This window comes from Erpetoichthys calabaricus (assembly GCF_900747795.2).
Source record: "Erpetoichthys calabaricus chromosome 1 unlocalized genomic scaffold, fErpCal1.3 SUPER_1_unloc_9, whole genome shotgun sequence".
Lineage (NCBI taxonomy): Eukaryota > Metazoa > Chordata > Cladistia > Polypteriformes > Polypteridae > Erpetoichthys > Erpetoichthys calabaricus.
In genome coordinates this window covers 432,870-452,417 of record NW_026261600.1, presented here as the reverse complement: position 1 = coordinate 452,417, position 19,548 = coordinate 432,870, and the positions used below count along the sequence as shown (strand labels likewise).

At 41.2% G+C, this 19,548-nt stretch overlaps 1 protein-coding gene across 3 annotated transcripts in view; it reads left to right on the top strand.

Annotated features, from left to right (window-relative positions):
• LOC127526442 (gastrula zinc finger protein XlCGF7.1-like) overlaps positions 1-19,548 on the top strand; it is a 620,518-nt gene that overhangs the window by 222,149 nt on the left and 378,821 nt on the right. For all 3 annotated transcript variants that reach the window (XM_051921999.1, XM_051922000.1, XM_051922002.1), the window contains exon 2: positions 6,538-6,995. In XM_051921999.1, coding sequence (XP_051777959.1) covers positions 6,569-6,995 — 427 coding nt within the window. In that variant the 5' untranslated portion in view covers positions 6,538-6,568. The remainder of the gene's footprint in view (positions 1-6,537; positions 6,996-19,548) is intronic.

The following is a 19,548-nucleotide window of genomic DNA, read 5'->3' as shown; positions in this document are numbered from 1 at the left end:
AGAAACATCTCAAGGATAATCAGGGGAAACAGGATGCACCTGAGCTCAATTTTGAGCTTCATGGCAAAGGCTGTGAATACTTATGTACATGTGCTTTCTCAACGTTTTTATTTTTAATAAATTTGCAAAAATCTCAAGTAAACTTTGTTCACGTTGTCATTATGAGGTGTTGTGTGTAGAATTCTGAGGAAGAAAATGAATTTAATCCATTTTGGAATAAGGCTGTAACATAACAAAATGTGGGAAAAGTGATGCGCTGTGAATACTTTCTGGATGCACTGTAAATACTCCGAGTGATGCAGTGAGAGTAATATGGAAAAACATGATCCGCTGTGGCAACCCCTAACGGGAGCAGCTGACAGAAGAAGAAGAAGGTACAGTGAGAGCAACAACGCTAACGCAGTTAAGGTATTTGGAATAGTTTGACCATTCTGTGGACCATTATATTGTTACAGGTTAATTACAATCAGATGCATTAAACTTATAAACAATATACGGTTAATTTCAGTGTATTTATAAAGCCGCGTCAGGGATATGGATCTAAAAAAGAAAGGGTAATCACACAGGAACAGTAGCACTGCTTTGACGCTGGGTGCTGCCAGTCTGCAAAACCAAGCAGAGAACTTGCGTACGACAGGGTATGAGCTACCGTGGAAATGTGCGTCGCTTTACGCCAAGTTTAGGTTTTATACATCGCGATTTGAACATGGAAACATTCTTACGCAACATTTCTGTGCGTATGCACCATTTATACATGAGGCCCCTGTTCTCTGACATACCTAGAGACAGAGCACGTCCAAAACAAAACAAGCCCCCCAGCAGCGGCATATGATGATTAAAATAGAGATATCTATTGCCAATACAGTCCAAATACTATAAGAATAAAATATAATCTTTAACAGTCTTGATATAGTAAGATAGTAAACCCAGGAAATGGTGTTAAGAAGTGGCCCTAGATAAGCATAATACAATAATAACAATAAACCAAGGGTATGATGTTAAACCGTCTCCTTTAGAAGAGTGTATAAAAAAAAAAGAAATTAATTTACTAATTTAATTTCTTCCATACATACATACATACATATACACGTATAATTGTAATTAAAACTTAAACAGAACGTGGCCGAGAAGGGAAAAGAATGTATAATTACGGTAACAGTATCATTGCAAGCGGATCAGACAGCAGGTAGATCTTGTTTTCCATGCCATGACAGGATGCGACTCACGATCGTATTTCAGAAAGTGTCAGGCTCAGTTTTTTTTAACTCTTTTTCTGCTTCCTACGTAGAGGTATAGATGTAATGCTAGTCTTGAATATCCAATTTCAGTTTGGCAGGATACAAGAGGCTGAATCTGGTATCGGCTTTTCGTAAGTGCTGTTTAATGTTTTAAAAAGCGGCACACTTACCAGCTGTTGAGGGTGAAATATCAGGGAAGATACAAATGTGGTTATTTTCAAATATGTTGTCTTGTTTCTGTCTGAGAAGTGACATTACATAAAATTTATATTGTAATTTCTCAAGTACATGACAGAAGTTCTAGGTTTAGAGGTATTTGATCCCCGTATGCGGTAAGCTGCTGCTATCTCAGTGTCTGATTTAAAGTCCTCTCCAATTATTTTTGAGAATAGTTCAGTTACGAATTTCAGTGGGTTTGGACTTTCACATTCTCAGGTAGACCTTTGATTCTAATATTATTCCTTCTGCATCCATCTTCAGAGCAGCAAGTCTGTCTCTGATTTTTTTACATTTGGAATTCGCAGCTGTTGTTTATCTGTCAGTGGTAGATCAAAGTCAAAGCAAGCTTTAGTGTCATCTCAACCATATACAAGTTGTGGCACCAGGCTGGGGGTGGTACCCAGCTGGGATGCCCAGGAAGACCAGAGGAGGGCTTGTCCCTCCTCCAGACCACGAGGAGGAGCTGAGAAGCTCAACCCTGTAGGGGCCCGTGGCCTCCGCCAGGGGCGCCCCAATACCTTGGGGATCCTGGATCTCAGCACTTCAGCCACACCTGGAAGTGCTGGGGGGGAAGAGGAGAAGGAACACCCGGCGTGCTTCCAGGGATGCAGCCGGCACTTCCGCCACACTGGGGTGTGTCGGTGGGAGTTTGCCGGAACACATGTGGAGCACATCTGGGTGTTTATAAAAGGGGCCACTTCCCTTCATACAGAGACGTGAATCGGGTGGAAGACGGATGAGGTCTGGGAGGAGGCAGGAGGCGGCCTGAAGATAAAGTGAAGGCATTGTGTGTTGGCCAGGACTTTGGGTTAGTGGGGTTTGTGAGCTTTAAATGTGAAATGGAAAACCTCAATAAACGTGTGTGTGGTAATTTTAACGTCTCTGCCTGTCTGTGTCTGGGTCATATTCCACAAAGTATACAGATAGACGAAATTGTGAAGTTTAGGGTCCACAGTGTAACAACATGAAGTGCAAATAATACATTAAAATTAAACTAGAATTAGAATTAAAATTAAAATTAAAACACAAACAAGACAAGACATCGTGCAAAGACAAGACGAAGAAGTAGCAATATTGACGTGTAGTAAGCAATATGAACATTGATACAATGTATGGTATTTGCAATCTAGATACTTAAATATAGTCAGTAAATATGTACTATAATAAATAAATAATAGATATAGATCATACAGAAATTATCAGTGTATGATAATAGTTAAGACATGTGTAAACAATGACAAATCAGAATGTTTCATAGCAGAAGGATATCAAGAATCTCAAAATCCTTAAAGGTCAGTATGAGATTTTCAGTTCTTTTCCCCATGCACACTCATCTTTGCAGGAAAGTGGCTTGCATGTATAAAAGTTCTGTTTTTAGAGGTGGTTGAGACCGTGTGGAAGATCCCAGGGGGGCAGCATAATGTTAAGGAGTCTGACAGTTTGGGGGTAAAAACTATCCTGCTGCTTGGCAGATCTGTCTCTGATGCTGCAGTATCTTCTCTTGGATGACAGAAGTGTGAAAAGTCCGTGTGAGGGGGTGTAAAGGGTCCTGCACAATGCTGTAGGCCTTGCGGACACTGCATTTGTAAAATATGTCCTGTAGTGAAGGGATATGCTGCCATACCAGACAGTGATGCGGCTGGTCAGAACACTCTCAATGGTGCCTCTGTAGAACATGGTGAGGATGGAAGGGGGAAGACTTGCTCGCTTCAGCCGCCTCAGGAAGTATAGCCTCTGCTGGGCTTTCTTGATTAGTGATGAGGTGTTTTGCGTCCACGTAAGTTCCTCAGTTATGTGCATACCGAGGAACTTGGTACTCCTGATTGTCTCCACATCTAAACCGTTGATGCTGAGTGGGATGTGGGCAGGATGTGATTTTCTGAAGTCCACAATTATCTCTTTTGTCTGGTTGACAATGAGAGATAGATTGGTTGGTGTTGTGCGTGGCTCTGCAGTCGTGAGTCAGCAGGGTGAAGAGCAGTGGACTAAGCACGCAGCCCTGCGGTGCTCCAGTGCTCAGTGTGATGTTGCTGAAAGTGTTGCATCCCATCCAAACTGACTGGGGCCTCTCTGTCAAGAAGTCTAGGATCTAATTGCAGAGGGTGGTGTTCAGGCCCAACCTGCTCAGTTTTACAACCAGCTTTTGAGGGATTATTGTGTTGAAGGCAGAGCTAAAGTCTATGAATAGCATCCTGATATCTGTCTTTTTATCCAGATGTGTCATGGAGAGGTGAAGGGCAGAGCATATGGCTTTCTCAGTCGACCTGTTTGAGCGGTATGCAAACTGAAGAGGGTCAAGGGAGGCAGGGAGATTAGTCTTTATGTGTGACATGACTAACCTTTCAAAGCATTTCATGATGATTGGCGTGAGTGCAACTGGTCGGTGGTCATTCAAGCATGTCACTGATGACTTCTTTGGCACTGGTATGACGGTGGTCGACTTGAAGCATGCTAGGACTGTCAACGAGATGTGTTGAAGATGTCTGTGAGGACATCAGCCAGTTGAATGGCACTTTCTTTGAGCACACAGCCAGGTATGTTGTCAGGCCCTGCAGCCTTGCTTGGATTGATTCTGGATAGAGTCCTCTCTCACGTCAGTTATGGAGAGAGAGTGCCTGGTCAGTGGAGGAAGGTGTTGCTTTTCTCGCAGGCTCTTTGTTCTGTGCATCAAACCGTGCGAAGAAGTTGTTCAGCTCATCCGGTAGGGAGGCATCGCCATCACTGCTGTGTGGGTTTGGCTTGTAGTTTGTAATTGTCTGAACACCCTGCCACATACAGTGTGTGTCTCTGGTGCTGCTGAAGTGTTTGTTAATCCTCTGCGCGTATGCCCACTTAGCTCTCCTCATAGCGTGAGACAGGCTGGTTCTGGCCACCCTGAGGGCGGCCTTGTCTCCAGATATGAAGGCTGCATTTCTGATTTTGAGCAGTATGTGCAAGATGTTTGGCTGTTTCAATTCAAGTCATGAATGTCTGCTTAATGTCTTCCAGCTGATCGACAAGTACTCTCAGCTTATTCTCAAACTTAGACATGTTTTCCTGAATGTGTTCCTCACTTTTTTCCAGCATACCTTTTAAAGGCTGCCTCAAAGCGATTATATACACTTTTCTCCAAGTCTTTATTATCCTGTCGCAGCTCCTGCAGCTCCAGCCGCAGCTTCTCGTTTGTCTTGAGCATAACATTAAATTCTTTCTTTATATCTTTCTTAAGCTCATTTTTGGCCGTGGCCATTATAGCGATCATTACCTTCAGTTCGGACAGATTGGTTCAGCTTTCGTGCTCTGCATGTGAAGTGACAATCTTTATTAAAGCCGATGCTCGCGAGGATTAGATGAAAACGCGGACTGCAAGGCCATTTCCAGTTTCAAGTGACCTGGAATCGATGAGCTATCGTGACCTGCATCACTTGCACATTTGCTCTCATTTTCGCGCTCGTCTGGTCCTGGGAAGTCTGTGCTTTTACCTGCCTTTTCCAGGTCAGTCTCTGAAAGGCCGTACCTTGAACTTGGACTTGATGCCTGTCTAGGCTTGGATGTAACTTTAGATTTTGTTTCTTTCTGAGCCCCTTTCTTGCCGCTCATGTTTATATATGCTTACATATACTGTAATAGAACCTCCTCGGGTTAGTTAAATACAGGATACCTCGGGATAATAAGAAATAGCAGAAAAAATAACACTGCTGGTAATGGAGCTCCGCTTCAGTTGTCCATCTTCCGTAACGGATGAGACCAACTCTATGCCTTCTACTTCAAGGAAACATTCACTGGTTGTCAGCTCTCCTGCGCACACAGTCTGCCCCTAAGACTAAAAACAAAATCAAACCTGTTTAAATTTATCTTAGTGAGTCGTAGGCTAGTTGAAGTCAGACATTGGGTGTCTCACATTAGGCGGCCATCTTTACAGGGACACACCGCCAACTGCCTCCATCTAAGATCATGTAAATGAAGGCTATGACTTAAATAATGGCTTTGGATTTTGCCAGGTTGGGGCAGTGTCACATTAGACAAGTTGACCAGCAATTTTAAGTTCCTCCTTCAAATGCCCCTGTTTTTTAACATAATCATGAGGCGTAACTTGTATAAACCTTCCATAACCCTTAAACTGCCACATACCTGGGAGTTAATGTACCCCTGGATGCCAAATACTTTTGTGCTGCACTTTTTAAGTAAACATCACAGTTCACAAAGATAATGTGAAATTTTTATTGAACACATAATTTTCTTTTAATTGAACACAATTACTGCAACACTGATCATTTGACACACTGCCAATAAGCTGTAAAAACTATATTAAGAAAAACTACTGAAACGCTCTGTTATTATATGTACAAGGTGCAACTGATGGCCTTGATGAAATTCAGCAAATCACCGAGCCAACTGCGCTTGAACTGGCTGCACACATACAGGACAGGGGTAAACACTGATGCTGGCAGGCTAGTCTAGTGCCACAGCTGAATCCCAGGGACAGTGGTGCTGCAGTTCTGCCAGGGCCGGCAGTGGTTGTGAGCTGCCTGCTCAACGAATATGCGGCAATGACTGATCAGCTCCGGCGTGCTGGCAAATTGTTCTATGAAGCAACTAGAGCTGGTTGTGGTGTTCAATGAATGTACATCGCCGAATATACTCGGCTCCGCCATGCTTCCAAATTGCACTGGAAACTGACTTTAGCCTGTTGCGGCATTCAATGAATGTACTTTGCTGAATATGCTCAGCTCCGGTTTGTTGGCAAATTGTATTGGGAACAGACTATAGCCTGTTCCAGTGGTTTATGGGTTAACATTAACTGTTAACAAAATTCTGAGACCCTAACAGTATTGAATGTTCCATCAAAGTAGTGAATACTGTTGACACACAACTGTACAAGATGGCCTCCTCCTTCTTCTTCTACCCTGATGGACCCTCCTTTTATTCCCAAACTCATTTTACACCTAATTTGATAGGAAAAGTGATGAGTTACTGTCTGATTGCTATGAACTGTCTGACTTGACATCAGCTTTAACTAACAGAATGTTATAAAAATCAAATGTCCTTAGATGTGAATGATGCAGTTTTAGTGGAATTGTTTACTGTTTTTTCCACAGAGAGAAAACTCTGCCATTTACTGTAACGTTTAAATGGATGTGAAAGAGGAGACGTGTGAGTTTGACCTGAATATCATGGAGGAGAGGACCACAAATGTTAAGGAGGAAGACTGTGAATGGGAGAGTGTCCACCCCAAACAAGAGAGTCTGGACATTAAGGAAGAGGACCGTGAACTGGGGTCAGTGAGTATTAAAGAGGAGGATGAAGAGGAGTGTGTCAGCACTGAGATACACAACTATAGGAGTATAAAGAGTGTCAAGGAAGATGACCTTCATTATGGACATCAAGATGGAGCAGTGACCGGGTTAGTCCCTTCTCATAGCAGACACTCTTTATCTCCAGAGTCTTCTGTCAGTGTACAATATGAATTATTACAATCTGACACAAAGGAGTTTGAAGAAGTTTTATCTTCTAGAACTGAGGAAGGTCAGCCACCACCTAAGGCGTCATCTGAAACAAGTAAGTGAAAAGTAACAATTGGTGTACGTTTTAGGGTTAGGGTTATGGGCCCGAAATTGCCGTCTTGTGCTTTTTTTAAAGAAACTTAGACAAACGTTCAAACTATATTAAACACAGCAATTTCACTACAGTTTACAGGGTTTAGGAATCAGCACTTCGTCTTGTTCTATAATGGTGTGGATGGGAGGAGAAATGGGGTAGGGGTTATTCTGAAGGAGCAGTATGTCAAGAGTGTTTTGGAGGTGAAAAGAATGTCCGACAGAGTGATAATTATGAAGCTAGATATTGGAGGTGTGATGATGAATGTTGTTAGTGCATATGCCCCACAAGTTGGGTGTGCGATGGAAGAGAAAGATGATTTCTGGAGTGAGTTGGAAGAAGTAAAGAACAGTGTACCCAAGGGACAGAAAGTGATGATTGGAGTGGATTTCAGTGGACATGTTGGTGAAGGGACCAGAGGAGACGAGGTGGTGATGGGTAGGTATGGTGTCAAGGAGAGGAATGAAGAAGGAGGATAGTGGATTTTGCCAAAAGGATGGACTTAAATGTGGCGAATACATATTTTAAGAAGAGGGAGGAACATAGGGTGACGTACAAGAGTGGAGGAAGATGCCCACAGGTAGATTACATCCTATGTAGAAGAGTCAATCTGAAGGAGATTGAAGACTGCAAAGTGGTGGCAGGGGAAAGTGTAGTTAAGAGCATAGGATGGTGGTCTGTAGGATGATGTTGGAGATCAAGAAGAGGAAGAGAGTGAGGGCAGAGCCAAGGATCACATGGTGGAAGTTGAAAAAGGAAGACTGCAAGGTTGAGTTTAGGGAGGAGGTGAGACAAGCACTGGGTGGTAGTGAAGAGTTACTAGAGAGTTGTGCAACTACAGCAGATGTAGTTAGGATGACTGCAAGAAGGGTGCTTGGTGTGACATCTGGACAGAGGAAGGAGGAAAAGGAAACCTGGTGGTGGAATGGATAAGTACAGGAGAGTATACAGAGGAAGAGGATGGCAAAGAAGAAGTGGGATAGTCAGAGAGATGCAGAAAGTAGACAAGAGTACAAGGAGATAAGGTGCAAGGTGAAGAGAGTGGTAGCAAAGGCTAAAGAAAAGGCGTATGATAAGTTGTATGAGAGGTTGGACACTAAGGAGGGAGAAAAGGACCGGTGGGCTAGACAGAGGGGCCGAGCTGAGAAAGATATGCAGCAGGTTAGGGTGATAAAGGGTGAAGATGGAAACGTACTCACAAGCACGGAGAGTGTGTTGAGCAGATGGAAAGAGTACTTTGAGAGGCTGATGATTAAAGAGAACGAGGGAGAGAAGAGATTGGATGATGTGGAGATAATGAATCAGGAAGTGCACCGGATTAGCAAGGAGGAAGTAAGGACCGCTATGAAGAAGCTGAAAAATGGAAAGGCCGTTGGTCCAGATGACATACCTGTGGAAGCATGGAGGTGTTTTTAGGAGAGATTGCAGTGGAGTTTTTTAACCAGATTGTTTAATGGAATCTTGGAAAGTGAGAGGATGCCTGAGAAGTAGCGAAGAAGTGTACTGGTGCTGATATTTAAAAATAAAGTGGATATGCAGGACTGTAGTAACTACAGGGGAATAAAATTAATGAGCCACAGCATGAAGTTATGGGAAAGAGTAGTGGAAGCTAGTTTAAGAAGTGAGGTGATGATTAGTGAGCAGCAGTATGGTTTCATGCCAAGAAAGAGCACCACAGATGCAATATTTGCTTTGAGGATGTTGATGAAGAAGTTTAGAGAAGGCCAGAAGAAGATGCATTGTGTCTTTGTGGACCTGGAGAAAGCATATGACAGGGTGCCTCGAGAGGAGCTGTGGTATTGTATGACGAAGTCGGGAGTGGCAGAGAAGTATGTAAGAGTTGTACAGGATATGTATGAGGGAAGTGTGACAGTGGTGAGGTTTGTGGTAGGAGTGGCGGATGCATTCAAGGTGGAGGTGGAATTACATCAGGGATCAGCTCTGAGCCCTTTATTTGCAATGGTGATGGACAGGTTGACAGACGAGATTAGACAGGAGTCCCTGTGGACTATGATGTTTGCTGATGACATTGTGATCTGTAGTGATAGTAGGGAGCAAGTTGAGGAGACCCTGGAGAGGTGGAGATATACTCTAGAGAGGAGAGGAATGAAGGTCAGTAGGAACAAGACAGAATACATGTGTGTAAATGAGAGGGAGGTCAGTGGAATGGTGAGGATGCAGGGAGTAGTTTGCGAAGGTGGATGAGTTTAAACAGTTGCGGACCGTCAGGGCCTGCAAGGCCTTCTCTGCTGGCCTAAAAAAATATGTGAATCACAAACTGATGTTAATTATATTTTGTCCATGAATACTTATTAAATAATTCCAAATAGTCTGTCCGCTTCCTTTCATAGCTTTTCCAATGGTTGTGCTGCTTCCAGACATGTATTTTCGTATTAAAGCATTTAACCGATCACATTTCAGCCATCATTTGTTGCCAGGCAGGGTCAAAGTCAATGAAGTCTACCCTGACGCCTTCACATTCCATTCTGCAGGCCCTCTAACACAAAATAAATGTTGATTAAACTGTTGCTTCAACCAATCAGATTTTGAGTTGGTGTTACTAGAGCCTTCTAGCAGGCGTGCGGCAACGTCACCGTATTCAGACCCGTTGATTGGATAGGATGGTGTAAGTATGCCATGGATGATTTTGCAGGAAAATCACCCACTGATCTCCTTGACTTCCTTCATCAGAGAGCATGGGGCAGCTGTACACATTGGTATGTTTGGTGGCAACCACTCCCGTGTCCACTGCTTCTGTCGAGAAGACATTTACAGCCCTAAAGCGAATTAAAACTTATGCCAGAAATACGACAGGGCAGGTTTGAATTTCAGCATTAGCTTCAATGGCGATAGAAAGGGACTTTGTGATGGAACTGAAGTGCACGGATAATCTGCTAGTAATTGAACTGTTTTTGAGGGAAGACAGGAGGATGGATTTTGTTTACAAATAATCCGAATTTTTGGTGAGTAAAATGTTGCGATTTTCATAAATAATATTGCAAGTTTATGAGTTATTATTGATGTTTATGTGTGTCGCGGTTGTAGATGCAGTAGAGAGGAACTTGTTCACCCCTGGTTTGTCTGTTCAATAAAGGCATTTATTGTGGCTACAGGAGTTATCTATCTGCGATGCAACGGCTCTTTATACTGTATTTCTGCATATTAAGATGTTTTTTCTAACCATAAATTAGTTTTTGAGGGGCGGGTTGATTCAGACGGAGCACTACTGAAGGCCTAGGTGTGAAATGCACGGTCCGCCACTGTGTTTAAATACTTGTGACCAACCGTACCGAGTAATGGGGATTGTGGAAGAGAAGTGAAGAAGAGAGTGCAGCCATGGTGGAGTGGGTGGAGAAGAGTGTCGGCAGTGATATGTTACAGACGGATATCAGCAAGAGTGAAAGGGAAGGCCTACAGGACAGTACTAAGACCAGCTATGTTTTATGGGCTGGAGACAATGGCACTGGCCAGAAAGCAGGAGACAGTGCTGGAGGTGGCAGAGTTAAAGATGCTAAGATTCACACTGGGTGTGACGAGGATGGACAGGATTAGACATGTGTACATTAGAGGGTCAGCTCCAGTTAGACGGTTGGGAGACAAAGTCAGAGAGGCGAGATTGTGTTGGATTGGACATGTGCAGATGAGAGATGTTGAGTATATTGGGATAAGGATGCTAAGGACAGAGCTGCCAGGGAAGAGGAAAAGAGGAAGGCCTAAGAGAAGGTTTATGGATGTGGTGAGAGAGGACATGCAGGTGAGGGGTGTTAAAGAACAAGATGCAGAGGATCAAAAGATATGGAAGAAGATGATCTGCTGTGGCAACCCTTAATGGAAGCAGCTGAAAGAAGAAGGAATTCGCACTTCAGTTATTGTTTGTAACATTATGCAAACACACTAAGCCTGTCTTTGGTTAAAAAAAAAAAAAAAAAAGTTTGAGAACCCTTTGGAATTCCTTTTATTTTTGCAATAATTCCTCATAATTCTGTGGTCTGATCTTCAATTAAGTCCCTTAAACAGACAAACATATTCGTCTTAAACTGACTACAAACAATGAGACCCTTGTCATTCCTGAATACATTGTTTAAACATGGGAACAGACCAGTTTGTGTCCCCCTGTCTTTAGAAACTTTCTGATCCTCCTTTAGCTGCAATGACCTCCACCAAATATTTAAGCCAGCTGCTACTCAGGGTTCAATTCCTTGTCTATTCATCATTTTCAGTTTCTTGATGTCTCAGGGATTCCTTCAATGATCAGCTGACTTCAGGTAAAGCCAACAAATCCTAAGCTCTTCATTCTGATTGGCCCGTCCGGAACAGCAGCTTGCTTCTGTTTAAGCCTTTCTCTTGTGGATTTCTTCTTTTTTTTCAGCTGATTCTTTTTCATTACCTAACTTCTTTCAAGCTTTCACTATCCTAACATCTCCTATCAGATTTCTTTGTATCTATTTTTAATTCAGTGCTACTTTAATGATGGCATCCTGTCCTGGGGCCTCATTCATAACTCCATACGTAGAATTGACACTAAAACATGGCGTATGGACAAAAGTGGAAATGTGCTTACGCACAAAAAAATCCAGATGCATTCGCCAACTTCCACGTTCTTCCGCTCCATAAATCCCGGTCAGTGTGAAAAGTAACTGTAATAAAAAAGGTTTTCTCTGTAACAGGAGAAGGGATGAAATAAAGGAGTAAGAGGGGGGGATTGGTCGCTTCAGTGCAAAACCAGCTACAAAGATTGGAATGTTTGGGATGATAGCGAAAGAATGTGCAAAAACTTGCTTCTCATAAAGAGTTTCAGAATGTTATGGGAATACAGTCAAGGCCATGTACTTGTTTTTCACTTCGAGGGGCTTCATTGAAGGGCAACGCTTGTTATTGTGTGTCTTCTGATACTAGGCACCATCTCAGTGAGGGCCAAGTAGAAGAAAAACAATAAGATGTCCCGTGGGAAGAAGGTGTGCAGAAACTGATCACTTCTGTATACACTGCTTACACGTAAGCCATTTTGGGTAAGGACACTCAATTAGTATATAAGGGAAGGTTCCGCCCTCAGTTTCTTCGGAAGCTCAACCGTGGGGAACGTGCACACCGCCCGGTATTGGACCAGGCTCACGAGTTGATCCTCTGACGAGACTGACACGCGGGCTCCCTCAGTCTACTGGTCTAGGATGATGGCTCTGGGTCTTTTGATATTACTGTAAGTATAGTATAATTCACATATCTGTATTACTGTAAGTTAATAGTATAAATCATATATCTTTATATATATTACTGTAAGTCAATAGTACAATTCCTATATCTGCATGTATATTGCTATTATATTGTATGTAACTGATATTATATTTGAACAAGTAAACAATTGAAGTATTGGACCTTTCCTCTCTGATTCTTGCCTGCTTATTTTCTGTTAAAACCTTTGAACCATTTTCCCAAACTAAAACAGTAACACACGTGCACACACCTGCCTCCACTCCCCAACTCCTCCCAGAATTACACCCCTTTGAATATATAATAGTGTTAAGCCCAGCGTTCTGTGAAAAGGCAATGGCAAAAGCAGGGGGGGATGTAGAAGAATTTCAGCAAATACCAAGTGGAGGCAAAGAAAAACATATTATTTGTTGATTTAAACAGTGGTATAAACATCTAATGGAAGCTGATCGAGTGACAGAGTGGCGGAGAAACTCGAAAGTTCAAATTCAGAAAGTCGCAAAATGTCCGAAATAAATAAGAAGTGGTCAGATATCAAAGTCACTGTGAAAAGGCAAGTCGTAACCCACTGTCTAGGTGTCATATGGAAGTGTATTAGGGTATAGAGAAAAGAAAACAAAATAGGGACAACAGTGAGAAAAAATGTCCAAATGTCAACTTTAATCTCAATTTCCACTTTAATCATGTACTTTATTTTGTCATCAAAGTAGAATGTCATAAACTTCTCTGATCCCATCATAACTAAATTAGCACATTAAATGTTTCTTTCTATGTGTTCTTCTTGGTGCTCTTTGTGTGAATCACTGTGTACTTCTTAAACAGGCTTTCTCTTCCACCGACAGAATACAGAATGCATTACTTTCGTGATATTACAGCTTTCTGAACAATTTAAATATTAAGATGTATACTTGATAACATTTTCATGATGATAGTAATTAAAGCATGTATTAAACATGGGAACACTGTGGCATAGTGATAGTGGTGAACTGGATGCCCTGTCTAGTGATTGTTCCTGCGTCCCGCAAGATGCTTGCTGCGCCATGCGCGACCTTCGATGAAATAATTTACTGCAGCAGTGCTGTCTCTTTCAAACATACTAACCCCCAATTCCTGTCCTTTTTTCTTTTTCCAAGTAACCAATCGCCACACAATCAGCTCTGTAATAGATGCCAAGCCATACATAAGCTTAGAACGCTGATTCTTCAAAACTTTTATGAAACATTGAAATATGTGTAATTATTCTCTCCATCTACCCATTCAGTGTCGAGCCAATCCCAGAAAACTTACAGCGCGAGGCAGGAACAATGAATGGGGCGGCAGCTCGTCGCTAGCGCTGCGCCACTGTGTCCTCATATGTTTAATTATTAACAATATAAATTATTTCAGTGAAGTTTAAAATTTATCTGTATGATGTAATAAACATGCTTTACTGCATTTCATCTTAAAAATGATATCGTTATCATATGTAAATACGTGCTTTATAAAGTGACTCAGGTTGTGCAATCTAATAACTGTAGTGCAAGTTTATATTAAGTTGATTGTACTTATAAATACAAACAGTTCTACAACCAACACTTGATGGACTGATTATTTGGATGAAACTGTCTCTGAACAATAAGGTCCGTACAGGAAAGGCTCTGAAGCATTTGCCGAATGGGAACAGTTCAAACAGATTGCGCACATGGCTGAGACAATGTGTGCAAGATGTTGTATACCGATAATCCGATAAACTGCTGTTCAGCTGTGATTCCACACTCAGGTTAAATACTCAGTGGTGCACTGGGAATAACAACACTAAAGCAGTGATGGTATTTAGAATAGTTTGGCCATTCACTGCACCATTATATGGTTGATTACAATGAGATCCCTTACACTGAAATTAACCGCATATTGTTTATTAGTTTATTTATAAAGCCGCGTCATGGATGTGAATCTAAAAACTAAAGGGAAACCATACAGGAACAGTAGCACTGCTCTGATGCTGGGTGTCGCCAGTTTGCAAAACTGAGCGGAGAACATGCGTACGCCACGGATTGAGCTAGCGTGAAAATGTGTGTGGCTCTATGCCAAGTTTAGTTTTTATACATACAATACAATACAGTTTATTTTTGTATAGCCCAAAATCACACAGGAAGTGCCGCAATGGGCTTTAACAGGCCCTGCCTCTTGACAGCCCCCCAGCCTTGACTCTCTAAGAAGACAAGGAAAAACTCCCAAAAAAAAAACCTTGTAGGGAAAAATGGAAGAAACCTTGGGAAAGGCAGTTCAAAGAGAGACCAGGTAGGTTGGGCGTGCAGTGGGTGTCAAAAGAAGGGGGTCAATTCAATACACAGAACAGAACAAATCCTCAATAAAAAATAGAAAAATTTTTTAGAAGTAAAAAAAAAAAATCAAAATTTTAGAAGTACGGAGCAGAATACATCACGATGTGAGCTTGGAAACAGGCATAAGCAACATTTTTGTGTGTACGCACCATTTATGCATGAGGCCCCTGGTCCTGCAGAAGCAAAAAAGCCCTAAACTCTGATTCTACCATGAGGTGATAGCAATGGTGTGCAGTGCTCTTTTACCTCCAAACCACTGTGAACTGGGGACACACATGATGACATGGGGATTCAGGCAATCCAAAAGACCCACACACCAGACCAGGGGTGACATTTATAAAACTTTGCATTGAATTGAGCGTGAAAATATGCACACACATTAAAAAAAAAAACCAGGTAAAATGTGTATGCTCAGAGAAAAATCAGATTTATAAACCAGATGTATGCACATTACTACAAAATTTACTTTTTGTAAATCATAATCACTTTTTAAATATGTATATGTGAACACTCCTTTAATTGCCACCCTGAAAACATTCACATATGGAGCCTGCTAATCCATCTCCTACATATGCCGTCAGGATGCTGCAGAACTTCATTAGCAGATAGAGCCTCTTCCTCCTGACATGATGAGATCTCATCACCTGCATTCAAGAATATCTGGTTTTGCTCTTCATCTGAGAGTGAAAGATCATACATGTAGTTACAGTGCCTCTGCTCTGAGGTTCAGGAAGGGTGTAGGACAAAACAGTTTGAGCAAGTTGCCACTGTCACATGGCACATATAATGACATGATTGCTGTTATAATGAATAGTTCAGGCCACATGAAACAGTGAGGGGTCAGCAGGTTACTTCACCAACACATACTTCACCATGTAAAGCAACATCACGTCTGTCAAAGCTACTTTGTCTCAAAATAAATGAATCACAGTTTGAGTGAGGCCATGGAGGCGTGACATTTCTCAGGCACATCTTGGATGACTTGTGCATTAATGGAATGTCACTGCTTACAGTTAACAAAAGCAGCTTCAATCTTGCTAGGTGCCCATTTTGCAATATGAGTGCATTAAAGTGTTTCAGTTGTGTTAGGAGAGCTGGACACAGCTGAACATTGACTTTTTGTGTTGGCAAAACATGTCATGTGTTATGTGTGTACACCCACACTGTACAAAAACGAGATGTAGTGCATCAGCAGTCAGTTAATGGCTTCCAGCACAGCAGGCATAATGGAGTGAAGCTTGGCTGAGATACTGTTGAGCTGTCGGCCAGTTCCCTGAGAAGAGACATCAACTAGCAGATATAAAGTGATGACAAAGTAGAATTTTTTCAGTTCAAATACGTATCATTGGCTCTCTTACAGGGAACTAAAATACAGTCTGTACATCATAGCTCTAATTTTTGAGGCGTCATGTTTGTCACATCAACACACATTATAATAACGGCTTGGTAAAATGAATTACTCTTGAGAGTTGTCATTTAGCTGGTTTGGCTGCACTTTCCTCCTTGATCAAGGGTGTCATCATTTCCCAGTTTCTCTGAAATGTTATGTATGTATGGGTCAGATTTACTGTAAATATATTTGTTCCCCTGTCAAGTTTCTTTTGTAAATCTTAATGTCTGTATGGGAGGTTGCATACACACATTTCGACTCCAATTTTGCGTGTATGCAAGCTTTATAAATGAGGCCTCAGGATCTTCACTAGCCTATCTATAGATAGGTCCCAATCCAGGAAGCCTGACGCCAAACTCAACAGGAGGCTTCAGCATGCACAGGCCCAAAATGGATTGTTGGATTAAATAGTTATAATAAATCACTCATCAAATGTCAGTAAACAACTGAAGGACCACCTCCCTGATATCAAATATATACGCTGGGGGTGGTCCTTCAGAAGTGACATTGGTGTGACCTCACCTCTTAGGGTCCCACCACCAAAATACAAACATATTTGGGTAATTAATAAACTACACAATATAAACAAAATTGTTTGCACTCCTGGATTAGATAAAAGATCAGTTTGACTTTGTTCTCCATTTGGCTCATAGTTTTGTTATCTCCTGATTATTTTCTTCTCAGTATCTTTGCTGTTATACTATTTACAGTATGCACATTATTATCTATGCGCTATAGAGTCTGAATTGATCACGTTCAAGAACTTCAGAGTAAAGGCCACTGTAAGGAGCTCTGGACAGGAGTAGTTTGGTGTTTGTCATGATGACAGCCCTAGTAGTCTTTAGAGGATAGCAGTAGTAAGGGAAACTGTCAAGTTGAAGAATGAAGCCTTTCATGTAATTTTAGCAGGAACATCTCCTGATGTGAATGAAGTTAATCAAAAAGGTGACCAACACCTGCAATTAATTAATAAAAACCCACAGAATGAATAATTAAATAAGACTTCATTTGCATACATGAACTCATTAAATTTAATACACAGTAAAACGCAACACATTTAATTTCAGTTAGCATAGTACGCGTCCATGAATATTATAAAGGGCTGTATAAGTGAGACCGGTGTGTGATAAAGCTGACCAGTCCTGGTTTCACCTGCCACTCCTCATCCAGAGCAGACACTAATATGAGTAATGGCTCTGATCCTGCGTTTCGTCATCTTATCATTTTTTTTTTAGATTACTGGTGCTCCTGTGGGTCAGTGCATTAATACTTCACTTTGTTCATTCTTCTGTATTGCTTTAGTGATTTAAATGAGCTCTTTTTGTATACATTTTGCATTTAGGAGTCCACATGATGCTCAATTGAATAATGGCTGTGTTGTCAGAGTACTACATGACACTATCCTGCAATTACTTTTTTTTTTTTTTAATTTATTAATTTTATTGTAATCATTCCATACAAATAGATCAATTAATACAAAAAGAATTTAAGACAAATCAAACCCCACCCTTAAGAAGGAGAGCATGGCCAAAGGAGAATTGCTTAGGACTTTTTAATAGGGCAAAAATAAACCATACAAATGTCCATCCATCCATTATCCAACCCGCTATATCCTAAATACTGGAGCCAATCCCTGCCAACACAGGGCACAAGGCAGGAAACAAACCCCGGGCAAGGTGCCAGCCCACCACAGGGCGCACACACCCACACACCAGGGACAATTTAGAATTGACAATGCACCTAACCTGCATGTCTTTGGACTGTGGGAGGAAACCGGAGTACCCGGAGGAAACCCAGACAGACACAGGGAGAACATTCAAACTCCACGCAAGGAAGCGAACCCGGGTCTCCTAACTGGCACCTTTCACTGGGCCACCATGCCGCCCGCATACAAACTTAAAAGGTTTAAATAAAACAGAAATATATACCTTTATTTTTACTTCCTTAACTTGTGGAGGGTGTATCCTGTAGCAAAGCCGTAACTTTTTTCATGAAAGCCCCTTTCAGTCAATAAGCCTTAAAAACAGGTGTAAAGCTAAACTTGCAGCACCGCTATTCAATTACACTTGCCTAACGCCTCTCCTAAGGGGAGATACTGTGGGATCTAGGCATCAGTCAACGAACGAAAGGTAAATGACGTTAATTTTTGAGTGTCTTTTAATACTGTGTAAGCATACATATTAACACATGTGCAATTAAACGTGTGCATTTACGGGGTGATTTCTCAGGCTTAAAAGCTCGCCTTTTATCAAACGCGGGAACAAAGGTAAATCACGTTCTTCATTGTCTTTTAATACTGTGTAACCATACATATTTACACATGTGCAATTAAACGTGTGCATTTACGGGGTGATTTCTCAGGCTTAAAAGCTCGCCTTTTACTAAAAAGGTAAATGCAAAACTATTTTCAATCATTCTATGATCTGCTTCTCACAACTGAAGGCACCATGGCTGATGTTACGTCACTTGCTGTCCAACCATAAGCTTTACCTAGTAGGTAACCGGACACTCACTTCACTCCCTTTCGGGAATCGAAGCTCTGAGGTTTTCTTTTGTTCTTAATTAAAATTTAAAAGCAATACTTCACCGCTGCTAAGCCCCTCTAGCGCTGATGTCCGAGGTTCGATTACCGTAAGCAAGTGCAGTGAGTGTGTAATTACATTCACGGCATTCGTAGTCTGATTCACAATCTGATTGTATGGGTGGTTACCTACCAGGTAACGCTTATAGTTGGCCACCAAGTCAGGTCGAAGTGATCACTCGAGTAAAGGCAACTTCACAAAAAAACAGATCCTTAACAAACTGTTATTAGTATATTTTCCCTCAATTTAAAAACGTTTTATTTTCTTCTTAATAAAAATTTAAAAGCGGTACTTCGCCGGTGCGAAGCGCGTGGATTTGACCGACTGACACATACAGACATATTCATGAGTGCAGGTACTTCAGAAAGAAAGCACCGTGTAAACCTAAAGTTTAAATTAACTTCATAGACCTACAAAAGGTTGCCATTCATTTGAGGCAAGATTGCTTTTCTTCTGTACAACTATACGTTGCATTCTCAACAGTGTGCTTGCACGGCTTCAGATATATATGTATATATATATGTATGTCTATATATAAATATGTAAGCTTATAAGTACTGCCTTACTTCTCTTTAAGAAAGGAAGATGTAATGATACTTGATTTAAACGATTCCATGTCTTCCTGGGTTTGCGTAGCTTATTGTCAATATCTTTACACCTCTTTTTAACACTTATTTACTGAAACGGGCTTTCACGAAAAAAGTTAGGGCTTTGCTACAGGATACACCCTCCACAAGTTAAGCAAGTAAAAATAAAATATATATTTCTGTTTTATTTAAACCTTTTAAGTTCGTATGCATAGCCCCATTTGGCTGTTTAATTTTTTTTTTTTCTTTCTTCAGTAATATTTAATCTCCTTAAAGAAAAAGAACATATCCATTTTACTTTTTTTGTATCTCTTTAGTAATATTTTAGTGTAAAAGAATAACCAGTATTTAAACCTTTTATGTTACTTTATACATTTATTTTAGACAATGTTGAAAAATTAATAAGAAAGCTACATATTTTGG